The sequence below is a fragment of the Aquarana catesbeiana genome, linkage group LG01 (assembly GCF_042186555.1).
Source record: "Aquarana catesbeiana isolate 2022-GZ linkage group LG01, ASM4218655v1, whole genome shotgun sequence".
In the NCBI taxonomy this organism is placed as follows: domain Eukaryota; kingdom Metazoa; phylum Chordata; class Amphibia; order Anura; family Ranidae; genus Aquarana; species Aquarana catesbeiana.
In genome coordinates, this window is record NC_133324.1 from 472,125,418 (window position 1) to 472,150,092 (window position 24,675).

General features: G+C 41.8%; 1 protein-coding gene across 1 annotated transcript in view; it reads left to right on the top strand.

The window, feature by feature from the left end:
* The window catches only part of LOC141101990 (stimulated by retinoic acid gene 6 protein-like), a 132,056-nt gene that overhangs the window by 102,212 nt on the left and 5,169 nt on the right, over positions 1-24,675 (top strand). Inside the window, exon 17 of the mRNA XM_073591235.1 lies at positions 2,145-2,285. Coding sequence (XP_073447336.1) covers positions 2,145-2,285 — 141 coding nt within the window. The remainder of the gene's footprint in view (positions 1-2,144; positions 2,286-24,675) is intronic.

Consider the following 24,675-nt stretch of genomic DNA (forward strand, 5'->3'; position numbering starts at 1 on the left):
AATGACTGTAGGGAAAATGATATGCTGAAGATGGCTTAAATGAAGAAATATCACCACTTGTAGATTCCTCTTAATATGTGAGTGCAATAACAGTATTGACCTTACAGCGCAGGGGAACAGATAAGGCCCCAAAGTCCAGCTGTATGATGCCTGTGGAAAAGTAGATTCACCAGCAGTCTGTAGAAAGAACTCACTCAGCAATACTGTACTCTCTACTGGAATGGGCAGGTGCCCTTTTACCACAATAGACCCCAAAGGCTGTGAGGCTCCGTCCGGAATCCCCTCCTGGTGTCTCCGTCTGGTGAAGATGGCGCCGCCACGCCATGGTCCAACTCCGGATGAGCTGAAGTGCATCGGCTTCCAGTTGCTCTGAAGTGCAGGCCGGTCCGCTTGCTAGGATGGCAAAGATGTTTTCTGAGATCCCTCAGAGGTGGGCGATCCGGTTCTCCGCTACATAGGCTGCAGTCTCTCACTTCTGGTCACACACAGACCTCCTGCTGGCAGGTGTTGAATGGCGTCCAGAGAGGCTGAAAACAGACCGCGCCTCCCCTTTTATCACTTCTCCCAGCAGGCAGTTCTGCGCACTTTGCATTGTCTGTCATGTAGTTCAGGGCTGATCCAGCTAGCAGAGTCACTTCCTCCTCCAAACTACATCTCCCACAATACTTTGCTGCATTCCTTCTCAAGGGGTAAGGAAAATATCTTATCACAGTCCAGCTGCCACTAGAGGGAGCCAAACTCATTGAAAACAACAACAAACTGTTCAACGAAATAACTACACTAGCAACCCTTGGCTACACATAGAATTCACATAGAGGCATTCAATTTTTTTCCAGGCCAAGATGCCCTTCGTTTTCCAGCAGGAGTCTAGGTTTTTAAGGTGTTTAAATAAGGAAGTAAATCTTATTTTTAGGGTTTGATATCAAGTGTTGTTATTGTCATTATTTTTTACACTTTTCTATTTCAAGTTCAACAGTTTCAGCATCTAAAATAAGCTTTTTGACCCAGTAAAAAAAGCTTTGTGAATAAGATATTAAAATGACAATGGAAAAAATCCAGATATTATGAATGCCTAAGGCTAGGCTGGTGCAGGAGGGTATGAAAATCACATATGCTCGCATGCCAAAAATGCACTACTGTTTAGCAGACGCGCAAGGGTAGGAATTAATGGCACCAGAAACCACTGTGCAGCTGCGGCTTTAGAAAAGGATCAGCAAATATTTCCCTGTGTTTACCACCGGTAAAGCAGCCAGTTCAGATGAATGGGCTGATGTGCCCATGCAAACACGCCTGCAAGAGAACCGAAGAAGTGTGAACCTAGCCTAAAACTTGCCTCTTTTGATGATTTAAAAGTGTTTTGTCAGCTTATTTACATTAGCATTAGTCCTCTGATTCCTCTTCAGAGGGTGTTTGACAGGCAGTGAGGAGAGGTCATGTCTAGTTTAATGGTGGACCAGTATGGAAATTCTTGCCGGTTGTCGACTTGCCCAATCAAGATGTGTGGGATATAACCAAAAAAGGGCATACTCAAAAACACTCAATACCCTGAGAAATACCCCAGAGTAAACAGCAGTCAATGCCTCCCCATGTGGCTAACCAGCAGATAATTAATAGGAAAAAGAACTAGGAGTTATACTTGAAAAAAAATCTCTTTATTAACAAAATCCATAAACTTTAACGATTATACAAAAATAATCAAACATTTATAAATCTACCACCCCTAATGATTCAAAGCAAAAACCTTCACCATCGTCTTAAAAAAAACCCTCATCAATACCTCATCACTGCCTGTTTTAACCCCTGAAAACCCACACCACCAGCTGCATTGCCTGTGGTTGCAGGGCCCCATTTAATTGAAATTTTTTCTTTTGTACTTATCTGGGATGTGGGCAACAGTCACCCAGTTCTTCCATGGTGGATACAGAATTGCTGCATTTAGTTGAATGGATTATGTTGGGTGGGCGGTACAGCCCACTGATCACATCGGGGGGGGGTGGGGGTGGTTAGGGCATTTTTGCTATACTGTGTGGGAAAGCATCACGATCACTGCATGTGTATTCACCTGTCCTTTACAGTTTAAAGGGTATAAGACAGCACAACTTACATATTGGAAATACTAACTAATTCTGTTGAATTTTTTCAAGGTTACAAAACATGGATTGGGATGATATTTGTGGATCATTATCATACAAACCCAGTTCTTGTATGTTTTTGCAACATTCTTCTCACAACAAGCGCAGAAAAACGACTGAGAGCATTGACAACATATTGTAATGGTTCATCAAGTAAGATTATTAATTCATTTAAAATGTATACCATACTTTCAGTCACCAAAAATTATTATGTTCTAAACATTGTGACATTCTACGTCATGATTGTTGGAACTAGTGGTACAAATACTATTAAAGACTATCAATGATCGATTTTTAGCATAAACCTATTCTAACAGTTTTTCCAGGATGGCTATGTGGCAAAAAGTTAGTGCATTTAAAGTGGATGTAAACCTGAAAAAAAAATTTATTTTTTTTTTTATGTCATAATGTAGAGTATAAGATTTCCTATCATTTGAGCCCAGTCTTGCCACAAAAAGTTAATCCAGCTCTGAGCAATCCTCTTTTATTGTTCATTGAGATAAATCTTGATAAACAGAGAAAAACTTTGTCAAATCCTCCCCCTTGCTGTGAGTGACAGGTGATTTACATCTCGATTTACATCTCAATTCCCACCCCCACTCCTTTCTTCAGCAGCTCTGCAAGGATTGGCTGTTCCACACCTCACCATGATTTGGTATGCTGAAGTCATGTGGTTACTTTCCTGTCTTTTCACTGGATGTTAGAGATCATAGCAGAAGTTCAGTGTTAGAAATACACAGGAGAAAATGCATATTGACAAGGGGAGTGTAGAGGTGGGCGGGGAGTCTACTGACATCACGACTCCACCCACCGAGCTCCAGACAACAGACCCACCCACAGAATCTGCAGTTTTTCGGGTCTCATAACAGACAGAGGGGAGACATTTGACAGGTAAAGATACATGCAGGAGGCATGTATATTCTTATAGATAACCCCTAAGGCAGTAGTTTAGAAAGGATGACATTGGGTTTACATCCACTTTAATATGTGCTGATTACTGGGAGTGGTTGAAAAGGAACCGCTTAATCATATACTTACGCTGGCTGCATTTTAAAATCAATGTAATATTTTTTATATGAATGTGCCTAAAGTTTAGCTTTAGTTATCTTCTAAACAGCGGTATTAGGAGAAGGATAGGGGCAGCCTTTTAACAACATGTACTGTATATGGAGCCCTTACACAATTCAGAGCTTTTTTTGCAACATTAAGACCAGCCATAGACAGTTTGAAGCTCGGCCAGTTCAGCAGGAACCGGCCAAGATTTGAACCATGTATGGGCAGGCTGCATGTGCCAAATTGATTGACCGATTAACTTGGGTACAACCAGCCTGCCGTATTTTACATATGATTATCGCTAGCAGCTGGTATGGAGGGATCAAGCAAATTTCTTTCCTGCAACTCTGAATCTGCAATTATAGATGTCATAATTTGCTTTGAAGTTGGAGAAGTAGACACAAGGATGTAACTAGTTAGTAGAGGGTGAGCATTGACAGAGCACAGCACTGACTCCGACATTGGAAACATCAACCTCAATCAATGGTAGGGATAAAACAATGTGGGTTAAGACAGATGCTGAGACAAATGCTTCTTGAGCTTTTGGAAAGCAGACAAGGCTTCAGTGGAACAGGACAAGGGTTTAGCCCCCTAATGGTGAGGACAGTAAAAGAGGCCATGATAATGGAGAAGTTCTTGATAAGTTTCCATAAAACTTGTGGAGCCAAGAAAGCCTTGAATGGCTTTAAGGCCTCTGGGTTGAACCCAACAGATGATCGTTTGAACCGTGGCAGGGTCCATTGTGATTCCTGAATCATAGTTAATGAATCTCAGAAAGATATACTTGGTTAGCTTGGCATATAGAGAGTGTGGGTGGAGCCAAGATTTGCCTGAACATGGTCATAATGTTCTAGAAGGAATATTCATAGAGAATGAGTATATCAAAATTTCATTGAGGTATACCATAACAAAATGACCCAGGAAATCTTGAAAAAATGTTCTTTAAAAACTCCTCCTGAAAATGACTGGTACTGCCCAGTCTCCCTTCCATCAGAACACAATAACCCAGCTAGTGTGTGGATGGCGAAATTGGATTTTTTTTTTTTTCGTTCAACCAGCGAATAATTATTGTATGGCCAGCTTTAGAATTGTTTTTATTTGTACTATAAAATATTTACAAAAAAACACTATAGAATTCCTTTAATGAGAACCGGTCACCATCCTAAAAAGTATAGGTAAAAGCATAGAAAAATCAATCTTACGGGAAGATTTTTGTTAAAAGGTCTGGCAACAGGATCTCTTTAGGATGTGCACATACAGAGGCCCCTAAGGTCATCACCTCTCAGCATCAGACAATAAAGGACTATAAACTTTAACAGCATCTTATCTTGATTACATTCCCCTTGATCCATCAGTCAGAACTTTGAAACTTTTGTTTTGAAATGTGCATGTGCTTCTCTATTTGGAGATGTCATCCTGGTGACCAGAAAACTTTGACTGTTTACATACATCCTCTTCTGGGGTCCTTCGGCGGCGCTATCAGCTCCTCCTCGCATCGTATAACCCCCTAGGAGAAGCGCTCTCCCGGGAGGTCCAAGTCCAGCATAGAAGCAGAATGTAGGACTCGGCCCCGCCCCCCCGAGACCCGTGTCATTGGATTTGATTGACAGCAGTGGGAGCCAAGAACCCCGGACAGAGAGGAAGAGCGCGTCTCCACAGTGGGAATTACAGGGCTCAGGTGAGTATAACGGGGGGGGGGGGGGGGCTGGGGGGCCGGTCAGTGTCAGAAGCTTTTTCACCTTAATGCACAGGATGCATTAAGGTGAAAAAACACACAAGGGTTTAAAACCCCTTTAATTCTCCATTCACACTAATGTAATGGGAATGTGTGTGATATTGCATGAAAATATGCTATATTCTACCATTCTAAATGGAATCCCACATACTAGCCAACGCATGTTGCTAAATTTCACAACAACGCACGAAAATGCATTGTGGTGTGATGCACTTCTTTTAGCGATTGTTGTGCATTGAAATAAGTGAGCTGTCCTAAATGTGACACACCTGCATAGGTGCAAATGAAGACAAAAGCAGGTCATAGATTATACATTTTTTTTTTCTTCCACCACAGGTGCAAGGAAAGAAAATTGCTCGATTCTCTCATCAACAGGCAATCCCTCCTGCAGCGCTATTGTGTTCTGCCCCGGGGAGCCTTTCCTGCCGACAGAAAACAATGATTAGTAATTGTTTAACCACTTAAGCCCCGGACCATTTGGCCGGAAAAGACCAGAGCACTTTTTGCGATTCGGCACTGCGTCGCTTTAACTGACAATTGCACGGTCGTGCGACGTGGCTCCCAAACAAAATTGACGTCCTTTTTTCCCCACAAATAGAGCTTTTTTTTGGTGGTATTTGATCACCTCTGCGGTTTTTATTTTTTGCGCTATAAACACAAAAAGAGCGACAATTTCGAAAAAAAAGCAATATTTTTTACTTTTTGCTATAATAAATATCCCCCAAAAATATATAAGAAAACACTTTTTGGGCCGATATGGTTTGGGCCGATATGTATTCTTCTACATATCTTTGGTAAAAAAAATCGCAATAAGCGATTTGCGCAAAAGTTATAGCATCTACAAAATAGGGGATACTTTTATGGCATTTTTATTAATAATTTTTTTTTGGCGGCGATCAGCAATTTGTATCGTGACTGCGACATTATGGCGGACACATCGGACACTTTTGGAGCTATTTTGGGACCATTCACATTTATACAGCGATCAGTGCTATAAAAATGCTATAAAAATGCATTGATTACTGTGTAAATGTGACTGGCAGTGAAGGGGTTAACCAGGAGGGGGCGCTGAAGGGGTTAGGTGTGTCTTAGGGATGTGTTCTAACTGTAGGGAGTGATGGGCTACGTGTGTCATGACACTGATCACCGCTTCCGATTACAGGGAGCTGTGATCAGTGTCCTGTCACTAGAAAATGGGGAAATGTTTGTTTTCACCAGCATTTCCCCGTTCTTCCTCTCCGTGAGACGATCGCGGGTATCCCCGCGACCCATGATCACACTGACGGAGCTCGCGGCGGGCTCGCGTGCGAGCGGCCGGCATCGCACGGGCCCGCAATGCCGCGTCTTAAAGGCGACGTACAGGTACGTTAATATGCCTGTACGTGCAATTCTGCTGATGTATATCGGCGTGATACTCTTATCGAAATTCAACCAGTCCTCGCTGAACTGGCCTAATTTAGATCCATGTATGGCCGGCTTAAAAGCTGTTGCGCATGTGACTTGAATGTCTATTCATCTCTTTGATTTAGAACTAAGATAAAAAAGCTGCCTTACCAGACCACCTCCTCTGCAGCTTGGTTTGCAAATTAAAGTGACACTGAACTCACATTTTTTTTTTTATAAAATAAAATAACCACTTGATTTCCAGAAGATTTACCACCCTACGGGACCAGGCCTTCTTTGCTATACATCATTGCGTTATTTTAACTGACAATTGCGCGGTCATGCAACACTGTACATTATTAAAAATGTATGTAATTTTTTTTCCCACAAATAGAGCTTTCTTTTGGTGGTATTTGATCACCACAGGATTTTGCGCTATAAACAAAAAAGGCTGACATTTTTAAATTTGTGCTATAAAACATATACAATAAACAAAATCGAAAAAAAATCTAATTTCTTCATAAATTTAGGTAAATATGTATTTTACTACATATTTTTGGTAAAAAAAAATCCCAAAAAGTGTATATTGATTTGAATTGGTTTGCGCAAAAGTTATAGCGTCTACAAACTATGGTATAAACTGTACAGTATACTGGATTTTTTATTTATTTTTATTTGTATACTAGTAATGGCTGCAATCAGTGACTTATAGCGGGATTGCTATATTGCGGGGGACAATCTGACATTAACTGACACTTTTGACACTTTGTGGGAGCCAGTGACACTAATACAGTGATCAGTGCTAAAAATATGCACTGTCACTGTACTAATGACACTGGCAGGGAAGGGGTTAATATCAGAGACATTCATAAGGTTTATGCAAATGAAAATAGTGCAGCGCAATAAAATGTCCAAAATATTGAATGCAATAAATAAATACAAAAGTCCAGGTAATTGCATGTGCGGACAGCACAAATCTGAAAAAACGGTGCAATGAGGAGTAAAACGCTGTATCCAGTGAAAGGGATCCCTCCACCACTGGTAAAGCTGGCCTCTTACCTCATGGATTCGACCTGAGACAGGTCACAAAGCAGTAGGCAAAAATCAAATCAGCAAGTAAGATGCCCTCTGGATAACGTCTTCACATCCATACTTATGGTAAACTTTAAGATGCTCCTTCCTCCTTGTTCCTTGGATCTTAGCAGTGTGACAAAAAAAGAAGAATGGAAAACAATAGAAAGAGACTCAAAAAAAAACAGAGCAATGGTATTTTTGATATTTTAGAACAATTGATATAAAAAAAGAGTTTAGCATCACTTTAAGTCAAATATAGAATGAAAATAGAAATACCTGAACTCTAGTCAAACAGATATGTAAATGTTCATTTGACAACATGCTTGTAAAACTGTTCAGCTACTCAAATTTTCCCCAGAGACTTGAATGTGTATTTCCACTTTTGCAGCCAAGCTGGGATAACACATTTGTTACATGTTCCCCATTCACACAGCAGAACTAAAAAAAAAAAACCTAAAATTGCTGACTACCTTTTTAAATCCTATTGTTTTCTGAAAACTCTAGTGCCCCGTACACACGGTCGGATTTTCCGATGGAAAATGTCCGATTGGAGCGTGTTGTCGGACATTCTGACCGTGTGTGGGCTCCATCGGACTTTTTCCATCAGATTTTCCGACACACAAAGTTTGAGAGGAGGCTATAAAATTTTCAGACAACAAAATCCGATCGCGTCAATTCCGACCGTGTGTGGCCTGTTCCGACGCACAAAGTGCCACACATGCTCAGAAGAAATTCCGAGACGGAACAGCTCGGTCTGGTAAAATTAGCGTTTGCAATGGATACAGCACTTTCGTCACGGTGCAATGTAAAAAATGGTTTAATACAGCGCACTCTCTTCTTCTTTATAATGTGAGAAGAATGAAGTAGTTTGCTGCTCATATTCACACAGACTTCTCACAAACTTCTTTCTTTATTATTTATTGTGATTCCCTCAATATATTAAGATTTGTCACATCTGACCAAATTTTTTTTGGTTGGTTTTTAAATATTTCTTTTTTTTTTTTTGGTCAAGGCATTTTTTTTTTTGTGTTTTTTTTATTTTTTCCAGGGCTGATGTTTTTTTTTGTTTTTTTCGTGTTTTACTACATAATATTTTTGTGTGTGTTTTGTGTGTCAAGTTACCACAACACCATTGATATCTTGTATTATTTAATCTCAAGTAGGTTGCTTGGTGTTGGTGTCTCTTGTTAATTTCACATTGTATATTCGAAATGTACCTGCCTCCTCACCAACAAACTGTCCTTTTTTGAAGGAAAACACACATAGGCGAGTATAATTGAAACAAAAATTCCTTTATTAAGGGCTCACAACTAAACAAAGAGGGAGGCAATGCTGGAGAAACAGCAGAAATCGGTGAAGCCTTTGGCCCCCAGGACAGACATCAACTATTTTCAAGCAAAATTGGTGGCCTGAGGAGTCCATATCTAAGGGAGTGCAGTCTGGTCCAGAAGTCCCAGAGATCCAGAAAGCAGCAGATGACATCTGTGTCCCCAGGCTGTGGTCATACTAGAGACTCCATCTTTGGCCAGACCAGACTGAACCCAGGATCATCACTCTCTGGTCTTCCTTCCACGCTTCCTTCCACGCTGTGGCTCTGGTGGTGGAGTTGTGGCAGGAAGAGGAGGAGGATGTTCCAACTCAATCACGTCGGTATTGGGTGTGATTTCGCCACTCACCCCCTTAGTTAGGACTTTATAAAGAAGTTTCTCACACATGAGGCGTTGACCCTCCTGCATGCCCTTCAGTTTGGTGGCAGCCATGCAGGCAAAGGCCTCTTCAGGAGTGGGTAAGGCTCTGAGGGATGCAGAAGCCTCCTGAATGAGCCTGAGCGCTGAATCCTGCATGTGAGTCCCCTTCCTGGGTCTTTTGTATGGAAGGGGGAGGGGCGGAACCTGCAATTCTGTCAGGCTGTGACTGGTCCCAGGCTTCTCCTGGCTGCCACTTAGCCCCGCCTCCTCCTGGCTGCCACTAACCCCCGCCTCCTCCTGGCTGCCACATTCCACAGCCTCCTCCTGTGTGCCACATTCCACAGCCTCCTCCTGGCTGAGGTCTTCCTGTGTATGAAAAAGGGACATAGTTTTAGTTTTTACTTCATCAATCACACACAATTTTGAACTCATGACTGTTGCAAATTTAATGTTAACAAATATAACAGACTATCTTTCTGAGCCCAGCATTTTTCATTCTTGGCCGAATTTTTGGTGCCCACTACTGTCTATTGATATGTAAAACACTTTATTAAATCAGCAATTAGTGATCAATAAAAACATCTAGTAAACATCATTTATTTATTGACCAGAAATCTGTAGAAGAATGCTATACCTGACTCCATCTGGGCTCCTCCACTTCTTCCTGGCTGGAAGTCCCAGGTTAGACATCGAAAGCCTCAGCTGGGGTGGAAGATACGGTGGAAGGAAGAGTGGAAGGAAGAGTAGAGAGGGATTCCCTGACTCCAGTGTGGTCTGACAGAAATCGCAGTCTCTCATAGTACCACAGCCTGGGGACATAAATGTCATCTGCTCCAGCTCCGGATCTCTGGGAATCCGTGACCTTCTTGCGCTCCCTAAGATAAGTGCTCCTCAGGCCACAAATTTTGTTTTTTAAATAGGGGATGGTTGCTGTGGGGACCACTGGCGTCACCAACTCCAGCAGTTTCTCCAGCGCTGCCTGCCTCTTTTGTTTATTATTGTAATGTGGATGTCTCACCTGCCACAGACAGGGCAGCTCCCTGTACTTGTCTATGAACAGGGGGAGGAAATTGTGGTCATTGAAGCCATCCATTTTCTCTGCAAGACACAACACAAGACAAACACTAATGTCAGGCGAAACTCTCCTAATATAGTTACTTCAATTTAGAAGCAGTATAGGCCCAAGTTTAGATCTTGCCTTCGTTTTCACGATCGGTGCCTCCGATACTCCTTCCTCCGCTCACAGATCGTACGTACTACGCACGCGTGTTACGCTTTATACACACTGCGCATGCGTGTAACTCCGCCCGCCCCTGACGTTCTTTCAGTCTATTCCCCGCCCCTTCTCGTTCTGCGCAGTGGGGAAGAGCACATGGCGGAGACACAACAGGTGCGTGCTAATTACAGCAACGAGGAGGAGGAGGAGGAAAGCCCGGAGCCTGAAACGTCCTGATCCCGGAAGAGACGATTTAAGGCATAAAATATGTCCTTTGGGGAGATGTTGGAGATGGTCGACATCCTGAAGAAGGCCGACTATGATGGGAAGTATGGGCCTTACCCCAACCCCAATGTCCGAAAGGCCAAGATCATGGCGAAAGTGGTCAAGAGTCTGTACCGGAATTTCGGGGTACGACGATCGAAAGATTAGCTCAGGAAGCGGTGGTCGGACCTCAAATTAAGAGAACACGAGCAGTACAGAAAGATCCGGAGAGTGCTGCAAAAAAGTAAGTAGTTGTGCTGTGTTCCTATTCTTTATGTTTATTACGTTCGTGCTGCTCCATGTGCTTTTATTAACTGTTATCCAGTTTCAAAAGGCAACTTTCATGTTCATGGGCACATTATTCGTTCGTATCAAACATAGTTTGTTTGGCCATATGCATTTGCCAACATTTTTTAGGGCCTACTTGTGTGAAAATAATTGGGTTGTGTAGATGGGTTTGTTACTAGAATGAAATGCCAAATACATTCTGTGTAAGGAGAGGACACTCAGCAGCAGTTTTCACATCTGGACGCTGGAGCACTAGTGTGGGACACAAGAACACCCTTTTTATTAGGGGGGCCACAGAGGTGCTCCAGTGTATACTATAGGGGTGTCTCCATCTGTGAAGCTTGTACAAGACAGGTAAGTATTCAAGCTTGACAAAGGACAAGAAAAATGCCACATCTTGAAACTCTGCCAAAACAGACAATTGTACCCCACTTCCAAACAATGTTTCATATTCCTATTTCTGCCATCAAATATCTGTGTGCTAAGTATACCTATTTTTTTTTTACATAGGGGAGAAAAGACTCGGAGGACACCCCTCATCCGAGGACACCAGAGACCCCCCACCTCTGGAAGAAGGGGAAATTCACCGAAGGCCAGCAGAGCAGGAGGAGGAAGACGTGGTGGAGCTAGTCACCACAACAGCTGAGTGTCTGCGACCACAGGCTCAGGTAAGAGATGGATGCCGCCATATTTATAATACATGGTGTTTTTTTGTTTCTATCTTTTTAGGGGATCGTGATGTTGTGGATCCAGATCCTTTCACCAGTGAAAGTGCCCAGATCCTGATCAGGGAGATCATGGGGTGTAATAGGGACTTGGAAAACATCGTGAAAAGCATCAATGATGTTCAGCAAAAAATGAAGAACATCATTGATGTTTTAGGGAGAGTTTAAAACCCCTCAAAATGCCTTGGGTTTTTGTGGTGCCAAATTTTTTTGTATTTTTAATGTCAATTTGTAGCAAAGCCAAATTTGGAAGAGGCACACAGTGTGTCAACATGTGCTATCTGCCATCACGGGAGATCAATGGACGCATTTTAGGGGTGCAACCCCTTCCTCAATAATAAAGTAGCTGTGAGGAAGGGGTTGAACCCCAAAACACGTCCCTTGATCCCCCCGTGATGGCAGCTAGCACATGTTGACATTCGTAAATTTGTGTGCATCTTCAAAATTTAGCTTTTCCTGGGGTGACTTCACCCCATCTGAACGCAATATCAAACACAGTTTGTAAATACTCATGTCTGATATTGCCTTCAAGTTCTACCAAATGTGAACTTTGTAAGTTCAAGATTTGTGTCTTTCTTGTTGGTTTTACACATGCCTGTTTTATCTAAAATGGACATTTCTACTTTTTCTAATGTGACCCCAAAAATTGTTAAACAACAAACATGTTGGTTTGTTTTAAAAACTTTTTGGAAATGCACATGTGTTTGTGCTGGTATTAAAAAGATTCTTAATCAAGATTGTGTGGATTATTGTCTCAACGCTCCAACACTTTTGTGGTGCTCTAATTGGTGTTTTCTGTGACAATGGGGGTTATTTCCTAAGGGAAAATACACTTTGCACTACAAGTGCAGTTTCAAGTGCACTTGAAGTACAAAGTGCCTTTGCCTTTAGTAAATAACACCCAACAGTGCTTTGTAACACAATCATGCCATTTTCAGGACTCACCACATTTCTGTCAGGGTCAGCTCCAAAAAACACAAGCAGTAAAAATGTCACCAAAGATTTGAGTTTTTTTTTTTTCAAAAGGTTTTACACATTGTCTGGCATATTGATAGCCCCCCTACCCGCAAAGAATTGAAGGTATCTTAGCCGGACATCACGGGCACTCAGGGGGGTCAAGCCAGGACAGCCACTTTCAAGCGCCGTCAGGGTTGATTCATGTTGAATTCCGGCCTCAGGCCCAACTGAGCCAGCATAGTTGGCAGAATGTTGCCGTAAAAAGTTGTGTAGAACACAGCACGCCAGGATGATGTGATTCAGTTTGTACTCCGCCATATGTATGGGTGTAAGAAATAGGCGGAACCGGCTGGCCATGATTCCAAACGTGTTCTCCACCACTCTTCTGGCTCTGGCCAGCTGGTAATTAAAAACCCTCTGGTCCGGGGTGAGGGTCCTCATAGGGAATGGCCTCATAAGATGGTCCCCCAGCGCAAAAGCTTCATCCACAACGAAGATGAATGGGAGTCCTTCCACATTGTCTTCTGGAGGTGGCAAGTCCAAGCTGCCATTCTGGAGACGCCTGTAGAACTCGGTCTGGGCGATGGCTCCACCATCGGACATCCGGCCATTCTTCCCCACATCCACATACAGAAATTCATAAGTAGCCAACACCACCGCCAACATCACAATACTATTGAACCCCTTATAATTATAATAGTACGACCCCGAGTTGGGTGGTGGGACGATGTGGACGTGTTTCCCATCAATCCGCAGTTAGGAAAGTCCCACCGCTGGGCAAAGTGGGAGGCCACAGTCTGCCATTCCTGTGGCGTGGAAGGAAACTGTGGAGTCAATAACAAAACAAAAAAATTAGTCTTTATGCACATAAACAGGGAAAGCAGATTAGACACAAACATTGTTGGCCAACATCAAGATAACATTTATTAAAGGAAATTTTTAGAAACCAAAGTATAAGGTCGAACTATCAGATCCCCCCCCCTCTCCTGGGCCATTTCTAACATTATAGGGGGGGGAACTCTGGGACAGGTAACCCTCTCCACTTCATTGAGAGATGAATGCCTAAATAATGGGTATTACTTTGAACAGCCCCTCCTTAGTTACACTGATGGCAGCCCACTGGACAGGTAAGAAGTGTCATAATACAAAGATATAAATACACACTGTACACATTTGAGCACATTTGGACATTCTGCTATTACCTATCAAGATAATAATACTATACAAAAACTTGAAACAGTACAATTTGAAAGTATAGAGGCAGGCCCTTGCACTACATGCTTTGGGGAATTAATCCATAAATATGACCACAAAAGAGATGGGTATAGTGTGTATGGGTTTGGCAAAGTCAGCAGATAGATGATTGAGGATAGATAGAGGATTGTTATCAGCTGACTTAGCAGTTGGGGGGAGGGAGGGTTCCAAATGATTTGGGGAAGCCCAAAAAAAGCCTCTGCCTGAATTTTAAGTACCAATCACCTTTCTAAACATTTTAGGGGGTGTTTGGGGTAAAGCACTACTATGGAGCTGATACAATACATTGTTAAGTGACTACATGAGGTGAATATAGGGCCAGGAGAGCATGCTATGGAGGTAAGTGAAGGCAAATATGTATGAAGGACAACAAAAATAATTACATAAAAATCCAGCATGCATGAGAACAAAGGGGACATTCACAGCATATTACAATCATGGTAATTAGGGGATGAGGAAAGAAATACAATACATTATCAAACATTAAATACAATAAAATGTGATATTAAAGGATAAATCTTACCTTAATATACTCCTTCTGCAGGACCTGGATGATGGCAGAACAGGTCTCTGGGATAATGATCCCCAGAGCCTGGGGGGGAGATGCCTGTCGAGAACTTGAGGTCCTGCAGGCTTCTCCCCGTCGCCAAGTACCGCAGGGTGGCAACGAGCCTCTGCTCCGGAGTGATGGCTTGACTCATGCAGGTATCCTGCCTGCTAATATAAGGGGTCAGCAAAGCCAACAAACGGTGAAATACGGGGTCCGTCATCCGGAGAAAGTTCCTGAAATCATCAGGATTATTCTCACGGATCTCACGGAGCAAAGGCATGTGACAGAACCGGTCACGCTGAAGCAACCAATTCTTGGTCCATGAACTCCTCCCCACCCTGTTCATGGACTGGACTTGTGTCAAGGTCAGGACCCCAACACCAAGCCCCCACACAGCACGAACTCTACGAGGAGTACGTATACGCAACATGGCTAGAAAACGGTCGGCTGCTCAGAACTAAGTAACAGAATGCACTGAAGAACAGCAAGGCCTGTGAAGAGCGACCTGAAAAACAGTAACTAACGAACAAGAACACAATGACAAGTCAATGGTACTCACTGCACGCACTGAAGAGCAGATACAAACCCACAAGCACAAACTGAACAGCAGAAAACGATCTGAAAACCAAGAGTCTAAAAAAGTGTGAATCGTCTCTCACCAAACTTTTACTAACACGAGATTAACAAAAGGAGCCCAAAGGGTGCCGCGCTTGGTTCTGAACTGGCCTTTTCTAGTCTCGTCGTACGTGGTGTACGTTCTTGGCGATCGGAAATTCCGACAACTTTGTGCGACCGTGTGTACGCAAAACAAGTTTGAGCCAACATCCGTCGGAAAAAATCCTAGGATTTTGTTGTCGGAATGTCCGATCAGCTTCCAGGGACAATCTCCTGAAATTGAGAACTGGCCCCATGTCACCAAAATCATCCCAATATATACACAGATTTGTAAAAAAAATCCCTACTCTCTAATTTATAGTAGTCAGCTTATACAACAATTTTATCAATATGTCTTTGTTAATATGCCTTGAAATCAATTTGGATATATCAGTAAAATACAATTTAAGTCCTCACTATCTCATAGTTTAAAATACGTTTAATATAAAATCAATGTATTGAACATATATATGTAATTAAAAAAAGTGCTCTAAACTGGTTTAGAACCCACAACTTTCAGCACTATAAACCTGTTACTCTAACCACCATACTATCACTTATGAGTTCCTGACACGTTGTGTGCTCAATATATCAGTGTGTCTTTGTTAATATACCTTGAAATCAATTTGGATATATTGATAAAATTCAATTTTAGCCCTCACTATCACATATTTTAAAATATATATATAAAAAATTCCCTCATCTGGGTTAGAAACCACAACTTCACCAACATAAGCCTGCTACTCTAACCGCTATGCTATCTTTCCTAAGTTGTATGGGTTTGCTTTTATGTTTAATATGAGCTTAATTGTATGTGAAACACCTCTATTAGCCCAGACAAGTAATTGCTATGATCAATCCGCTATGATCATAGACACATATTGTCCTGCTTCCTTCTAGCCATTCACAATTCCCTCATGTAGGGGCACAAGTGCAATGTCTCCTACAAGTTGGGGTGCAGAGCTATGCTGTGCTGGCCATTGTGTTCTGTTATCTATGGAAGCTGCTCCCCTCCCCCCCACTCACACACAATACACATGTTTTCAGCGTGGCTCTTTATGTTGGAGCAGATGACAGAGAAGAATAAGACAACAGAGGAACCAGAGAACCCAGCACTGCCTGCGTCCCTATACTGTGTGCTGTAACTAAGATAGATTTTCATATCCATATACAGAGCAGAAGACATGTATGTCTGCAGAATGATGATCTGTGGGTGTTACTACCTTATTGCTCATTGGTCCTAAAATCTTCCCAATAGAGACTGCTATATTTATAAACTCAGAATTCTGACTTTGAAACTCAGAATTCTGACTTTGAATCTCAGAATTCTGACTTTTAATCTCAGAATTCTGTAGAAAATTATTTTTTTTAACTTACAATTCTGAATTTCAATCTCAGAATTCTGAGTTTCAAAGTCAGAATTCTGTTTTTTTTATGATGGCCCCAGGGCTCTTCCATACATTTTAAAGAATATGTAAACCCAACATTTCATATTAAGAATACTTGCCTGCTGTACCATGTACTTGTACAAAAAAGTACCCTGTTCTCTTTGTATTGCTTCCTTTGTGTGAAATCCATGGTGTTCTTGCCAGTCCCCCTGCTTTCCTATTAAAATGGACCACACTAGAGCATAGAGTGGTCAGTTTTCTCAAGGGTGTAACATCAGAGGTCTGTTTAGACCCCTGATATCTCACCAAAAAAATGTTTTAAACATTTTTTTAAAATAATAAATAATATTGTAAAGAAAAAAAAATAAAAAAATAATAATATATATATATATATATATACATATATATATATATACATATATATATATATATATATATATATATATATATACATATATATATATATATATATATATATACATATATATATATATATATATATATATATATATATATATATATATATATATATATATATATATATATATATATATATATATATACACATATATATATATATATATATATATATATATATATATACATATATATATACATATATATATACATATATATATATACATATATATATATATATAGATATATACGTATATATACATACGTATATATATATATACATATATATATATACATATATATATATATATATATATATATATATATATATATATATATATATATATATATATATATATATATATATATATATATATATATATATATATATATATATATATATATATATATATATATATATATATAGTAAAAAAAAAAATAAAAGTAGCAAAAATGAAAAACTACTGACACCAGTGGCAGAACTACCAGGGTCACAAAGGTTGCCCTGGTGTTCTGCCATGGGGCCCGGACGGAAAGGCCCTAAAGGTTCTAGTTATGCCACTGGTCTGATCTATATACTTATATATTAAATGCACTATTTATCTTTCAAAAAGTGTTCTACGGTGCTAAACCTCTTATCTAAATTGCTGCATTTTTAAATTTCAAAAGCCAGTGTAAAGAAATAGTAGTGATAAACAAAAAGTTTGCAGGTTTAACTAACCACTTCAGGACAACCCACCGTACTTATACTGCAGCAGGGCGGCCCCACTGTGCCAAATCACGTACATGTAAGTAATTTGGCATTCCCGGGTAGTTTGTGGAAGCTATAACTTTCAAGCAAACCAATCAATATACATTTTCAATCAATCAATGTACATTTTTGCCAAAATATATGAAGAAATTCGATTTTTTTTTCTTAATGGATATGTTTTATAGCAGGAAGTAAAAAAAATATTTTTTTTTAAAACATTTTGGAATTTTTTTGCTTATTTTGCAAAAAATAAAAAACCCATTTGTGATCAAATACCACCAAAAGAAAGCTCTATTTGTGTGAAAATATTATATAAATTTAGTTTGGGTACAGTGTAGGGTTGCCACCTGTCCGGGGATTCATCGGACAGTTCAGGTTTTGAATCAAAAGTCCACCTGAAACTCGGACACATTATTCAGACCTAATCTTAAACGGAATGCCCCTATAACAGCCACCAGCTCTCCCCCTCCCTCAAAACCTTCAGCCGCTCACAGCCCCGAGCTCTCCCCCTCCATCAGCACTTTCAGTTTACACTCTACCCCCCTGCACTGTTTCCCTTCTCATTTAGCTGCCTCTCCTGCTCCCCATCCATCCATGCTTTGGTCCACCTCCACTGTAACACAACATAACTGTCTTTCATTCACATTACATGCTGCTCTATATCTCACTCCCACTTCAGATCTGCCACGCTCCCATTTATTCAGACTCTTCCTTCCCCTCACCATTGACTCTGGTCCTCCTCTGATAGTGCAAGCTCCCTTCTCTCTGCAAGTCTCACTCAATTCCTTCCCCCCTCCCCATCCTTGTCTGTATCTCCCCCAACTCCACCAACCTACCACCTATCTTTGCTGCATCCCCTCTTTCCATCCCCAGTCATCCCCTTTACTCACCTTCCGCCCACCTTCCTGTCCTCGGTCCCCCCCCCACCCCTCCCCTTGTAGCTCCTCCTATTAATACTACCCACAACCCCCCGATCCTTCCGCATTATTACTCTGGTGCATCCAAAGGTGTCAAAATAAAAGGGGAGTGGGAATAGGACCCAAGGTGTGGAAAGTGAAGGAAAAGGAACAAACTGCGGTTTAACCTGATATAACTTTATTAGAACAATTAGTAGAAAAACATTTTAATCATTGAAAGGAAAGCATAAACAATAGGAGATTGCATAAGGTAAAAACTGACAACGTTGTCACTTAACCACTTCAATACAGGGCACTTATACACCTTCTTACCCAGACCAATTTTCATCTTTCAGTGCTGTCGCAGTTTGAATGACAATTGCGTGGTCATGCTACACTGTACCCAAACTAAATTTTTATCATTTTGTTCCCACAAATAGAGCTTTCTTTTGGTGGTATTTGATCACCTCTGAGGTTTTTATTTTTTATGAAACAAATAAAAAAAGACTGAAAATTTTGAAAAAAATAGAAGTTTTGCTGTTGTTTCTGTTTAAAAATTTTGTAAATAAGTAAATTATCTCTTTCACTGGCACTGATAAGGCGGCACTGACAGGCACTGATAAGGCGGCAGCAAAGAGGTGGCACTAACGATGGGCACTGGTAGGCGGCACTGATGGGTGGCACTGATATGCAGCACTGATGGGCATTGATAGGCGGTACTGATGGGCACTCGTGGGTGGCACTGGGTGGCACTGATAGGCCGACACTGATGGGCACTGAAAGGCTGCAAAGATGGGTTCTTATGGGTGGCACTGCTGGGCACTGATAGGCGGCACTGCTGGGCACTGATAGGCGGCACTGATGGACACAGATACACGGCACTGATACGCAGCACTGATAGGCATCCCAATGCCTACCACTGCCAGTGCCACCAGGGATGCCTATCAGTGCCGCGTATCAGTGCCGTGTATCTGTGTCCATCAGTGCCGCCTATCAGTGCCCAGCAGTGCCGCCTATCAGTGCCCAGCAGTGCCACCCATAAGAACCCATCTTTGCAGCCTTTCAGTGCCCATCAGTGTTGCCTATCAGTGCCCATCAGTGCCCACCAGTGCCTGGTGGTCCTGGGCGGCTTCCCTGGTGGTCCTGGGCGGCTTCCCTGGTGGTCCTGGGTAGGATCCGAGGGGTAGGCTGTGCTGATAAACAATCAGCACAGACCCTCCCTGTCAGGAGAGCAGCCGATTGGCTCTCCTCTACTCGCGTCTGCCGCGTCTGCTCTTTCTATTTACATCGTGATCAGCCGTGATTGGACATGGCTGGTCACGTGGTAAAGGGTCTCCGTCAGAGACTCCTTACCTAGATCGGTGCTGCGGGGTGTCAGACTGACACCCCGCAACAACGATCGCCGCGATGCGCGCTCCCGGGGGCGCGCAGCGGCTCAATATCCTGCGGACGTCATATGACGCCCAGTCAGGATATTGAATCCACTTTGCCGCCGTCATTCTGCTATATGGCGGGCGACAAGTGGTTAAAAACGCATGCCCATGAGCTCAGCCATATCCCAGTCATCCACACGTGTCAATCATCTCAAGTCATTAAGTGTGACTTAATATATAATGCTTATATGTGTTTAGGCGAGGTGAGTTCTGGGAAACCTTGGTAGCACAAGTCGGTACCCATGTTGTGCTTAACCATGGACCTCCAGACTCCCTATATGCCTATGGAGCTGCTGCATTAAGTCTTTACAATGTTGAAGAAAGCATTGGTTATCTCAGACAAATAAATGCAATTCTGGCTAGAAAATATTCCTGATAGTTAGTGAACAGGACAGCTTTGATTTCTGGATGTAGCACTGTCAATCATAGAGATAATATATATAAAAAAAAATGCAGCACGCTGTGATGCAAGCATGCGACTTGAGTAAAGGAGAAACAATAGATCCACAACAAGCCTGTTAGTCATTCAGCACCATGTTTCCATGAAACATTAAAGATAGCACCGCATATAGGCTGGATAGGAAAATATAGTCAGCTGAGTCAAAACATAGAGCTTCAAAAAAATGTTCAGGCTGTGATCGCTTGCTGGATATACCAGTTGAAAAGAGACTCACTGTTTAGACGATATTAGATTGGTCCTCAATTGCAGCGACAAGGTGGTGAATCCAGAGTCCTTTACAGGGGTCCACAGGTGTGCAGGATGCGAGTCTCTGTATTCCTAGTCTTGGTGACACGCATAAGATTTTATCCATTCAAAACCAGCATGGACCGCCTGGCCATTTACTTCCAGTTTTTGGTTGTTTGTGGATTTCCAGTTTGCGGAGATAGGATGAGGGCTAAAGAGTGATGAAAAGCCCAGGTTGGCTATCGGCAGAGGCCATGTGTAGGCACACACACCGACATGTTTCACCCACTTGTGACGTGGGTTTCTTCTCCTGTTCTGACAAGGAACACCACCCTATTAGGTGAGCCGGTAACCTGTTACCTGAATTGACCAACGATACTGATAATCAGGACCCCACCCATTGCGTTTTTACTACGATTTGCATTCAAAGGTGTCCCAGGACTTTCACTAATCCTATAGAGTATACTAAAAAAATGTTTTATTGCTGTGCGCTGCTAAAGTGTTCAGGTTTGGCGTAAAGAAAAGGTGGCAACCCTAGTACAGTGTTGTATGACCACGCAGTTGCCTGTTAAAGTAGCGCAGTGCTAAATAACAAGAAATGGCCTGGTCATGAAGGGAGTAAAATCTTCCGGTACTCAAGTGGGTAATATTTTTTTTTTTGTATAATTTTGCTTTAAGGGGACATGGCAGGGGGTGTTGTGTCCAGTGCCTGCATACTTTTACTAATAGCTGTCCCTTGCGCCCATCTCAAAAAGTTGGGAGGTATGGAGTTGGGGGAACAGCATTTTTCCTGTTTAGAAGAATAGTTTTCCAGGCTTAAAAAAGAATGAGTCTGAACATAGGGGTTAATTTACTAAAGGCAAGCAAACTGTGCACTCTGCAAAATGCTGTTGTCCTCTGCAAGTGCTGCAGTTGTTCCAGAGCTTAGTGAGGTAAAGCTTCACCTTACAAAGAATACCCAATCACATGCAAGGAGAATGAAAAAAAATGCATTTTTTCCTGTACATGACTGGATGATGGAAGTGCCTGGGCTGGTGACATCACTTCCCCCTCGGCACAGGAAGGGCTCAGCTCTGCTCACTCCCTCTTGTCAATCATCTGGGACCCATTACAGGTCCCAGATGACTGAGCGGCCAATCACGGCGCGTGGCGCCGCTCGCGCATGCGCAGTGGGTGCCCGGCTGTGAAGCCACAGCCCGGCGCCCACAGTTGCAATGCCGGCACCGCCGAACGGAGGGGGAGACGAGCGGGGCTTCGATCCCCCGCATTGCTGGACCCTGGGACAGGTAAGTGTCCGATTAAAAGTCAGCAGCTGCAGTATTTGTAGCTGCTGACTTTTAATTTTTTTTTTTTTTTAAATGGGAACCCCACTTTAAGCTCTGGAGCAACTGCACTTGCAGAGTGGTATATTAGCCTTTAATAAATCAACCCCATAGTGTGAGTTAAAGGTATGAGGAACAAAGTTGATTAGAAAGTCCAAGACGCAAACTTCAAGGGTCTTCGGGGCATGAAGGCTGAAGTAGGTTTCTAGTACATTTAGCAAATTAGGCTAGGTTCACACTATGAATTGCCTATGAATCACACAGAAATGTGCACTGCATTCCTGTGAAATTCACATGGTATTCAATGTGGTGTGATTTAATTTTAAATCGGCTCAAATCGCACCACATCGCACCAAAGTAGTGCATGAAATATTTTTGGAAACACACTGCAACCGCATCGCATGGCACTTTTGTACCATGCGATCCAGTGCAGGCAAACGCAATGCATTTCCGACCTGCGTTTGGGGTGTCGGAAACATTGCACTGATATCCTCTGCAGATCGCAAAGGCAGTGCATTTTGAATGCAGTGCAAGAAATGCACATGGATCGCGGGTTTCCAGCATCGCACTCCGGTGTGAACTGGAGCTTATTCAAGAAGATAGCAGTTTGTGAACAGGTCCAGAGCGTGTTTTTACAGTCAGGTCCATAAATATTGGGACATCGATACAATTCTAATCTTTTTGGCTCTATACACCACCACAATGGATTTGAAATGAAACAAACAAGATGTGCTTTAACTGCAGACTTTCAGCTTTAATTTGAGGGTATGTGCTAGGGTAGCTCTGATCTTTGAGTTCTTCATAAGAAGTTATAAATGAATGCATTATGAGTTGCAATTCATAATTTCCAGACAATTTAACAGTTGTATGATATATGAATAGCACCAGTTAATTGAATTTGTCATTGAAACTTTGATGGAACATGTACTTGAAGACACCCACATCCATTAACAATTAATTTTGGGTAGACTTAGTCTTGAATAAAATATAGAAAAGCATACTTAAATACCATGAGTGAACTTATATAGCTAAAAACCCATATACAGTCAGGTCCATAAATATTGGGACATTGACACAATTCTTATCTGTTTGGCTCTATACACCACCACAATGGATTTGAAATGAAACAAACAAGATGTTCTTTAACTGCAGACTTTCAGCTTTAATCTGAGGGTATTTACATCCAAATCAGGTGAATGGTGTAGGAATTACAACAGTTTGTATATGTGCCTCCCACTTTTTAAGGGACCAAAAGTAATGGGACAATTGGCTGCGCAGCTGTTCCATGGCCAGGTGTGTGTTATTCCCTCATTATCCCATTTACAAGGAGCAGATAAAAGGTCCAGAGTTCATTTCAAGTGTGCTATTTGCATTTGGAATCTCTTGCTGTCAACTCTTAATATGAGATCTGTCACTATCAGTGAAGCAAGCCATCATTAGGCTGAAAAAACAAAACAAACCCATCAGAGAGATAGCAAAAACATTAGGTGTGGTCAAATCAACTGTTTGGAACATCCTTAAAAAAAAAGAACGCACCGGTGAGCTCAGCAGCACCAAAAGACCCGGAAGACCACGGAAAACAACTGTGGTGGATGACTGAAGAATTCTTTCCCTGGTGAAGAAAACACCCTTCACAACAGTTGGCCAGATCAAGAACACCCTCCAGGAGGTAGGTGTATGTGTGTCAAAGTCAACAATCAAGAGAAGACTTCACCAGAGTGAATACAGAGGGTTCACCACAAGATGTAAACCATTGGTGAGCCTCAAAAACAGGAAGACCAGATTAGAGTTTGCTAAACAACATCTAAAAAAGCCTTCACAGTTCTTGAACAACATCCTATGGACAGATGAGATCAGGATCAACTTGTACCAGAGTGATGGGAAGAGAAGTGTATGGAGAAGGAAAGGAACTGCTCATGATCCAAATCATACCACCTCATCAGTGAAGCATGGTGGTGGTAGTGTCATGGCGTGGGCATGTATGGCTGCCAATGGAACTGGTTCTCTTGTATTTATTGATGAGGTGACTGCTGACAAAAGGAGCAGGATGAATTCTGAAGTGTTTCGGGCAATATTATCTACTCATATTCAGCAAAATGCTTCAGAACTCATTGGACGGCGCTTCACAGTGCAGATGGACAATGACCCGAAGCATACTGCGAAAGCAACCAAAGAGTTTTTTAAGGGAAAGAAGTAAAATGTTATGCAATGGCCAAGTCAATAACCTGACCTGAATCCGATTGAGCATGCATTTCACTTGCTGAAGACAAAACTGAAGGGAAAATGCCCCAAGAACCATCAGGAACTGAAGACATTTGCAGTAAAGGCCTGGCAGAGCATCACCAGGGATGAAACCCAGCATCTTGTGATGTCTATGCGTTCCAGACTTCAGGCTGTAATTGACTGCAAAGGATTTGCAACCAAGTATTAAAAAGTAAAAGTTTGATGGATGATTGTTAATTTGTCCCATTACTTTTGGTCCCTTAAAAAGTGGGAGGCACATATACAAACTGTTGTAATTCCTATACTGTTCACCTGATTTGGATGTAAATACCCTCAAATTAAAGCTGAAAGTCTGCAGTTAAAGCACATCTTGTTTGTTTCATTTCAAATCCATTGTGGTGGTGTATAGAGCCAAAAAGATTAGAATTGTGTCGATGTCCCAATATTTATGGACCTGATTGTATATGGGTTTTTAGCTATATAAGTTCACTCATGGTATTAAGTATGCTTTTTTATATTTTATTCAAGACTAAGTCTACCAAAAATTAATTGTTAATGGATGTGGGTGTCTTCAAGTACATGTTCCA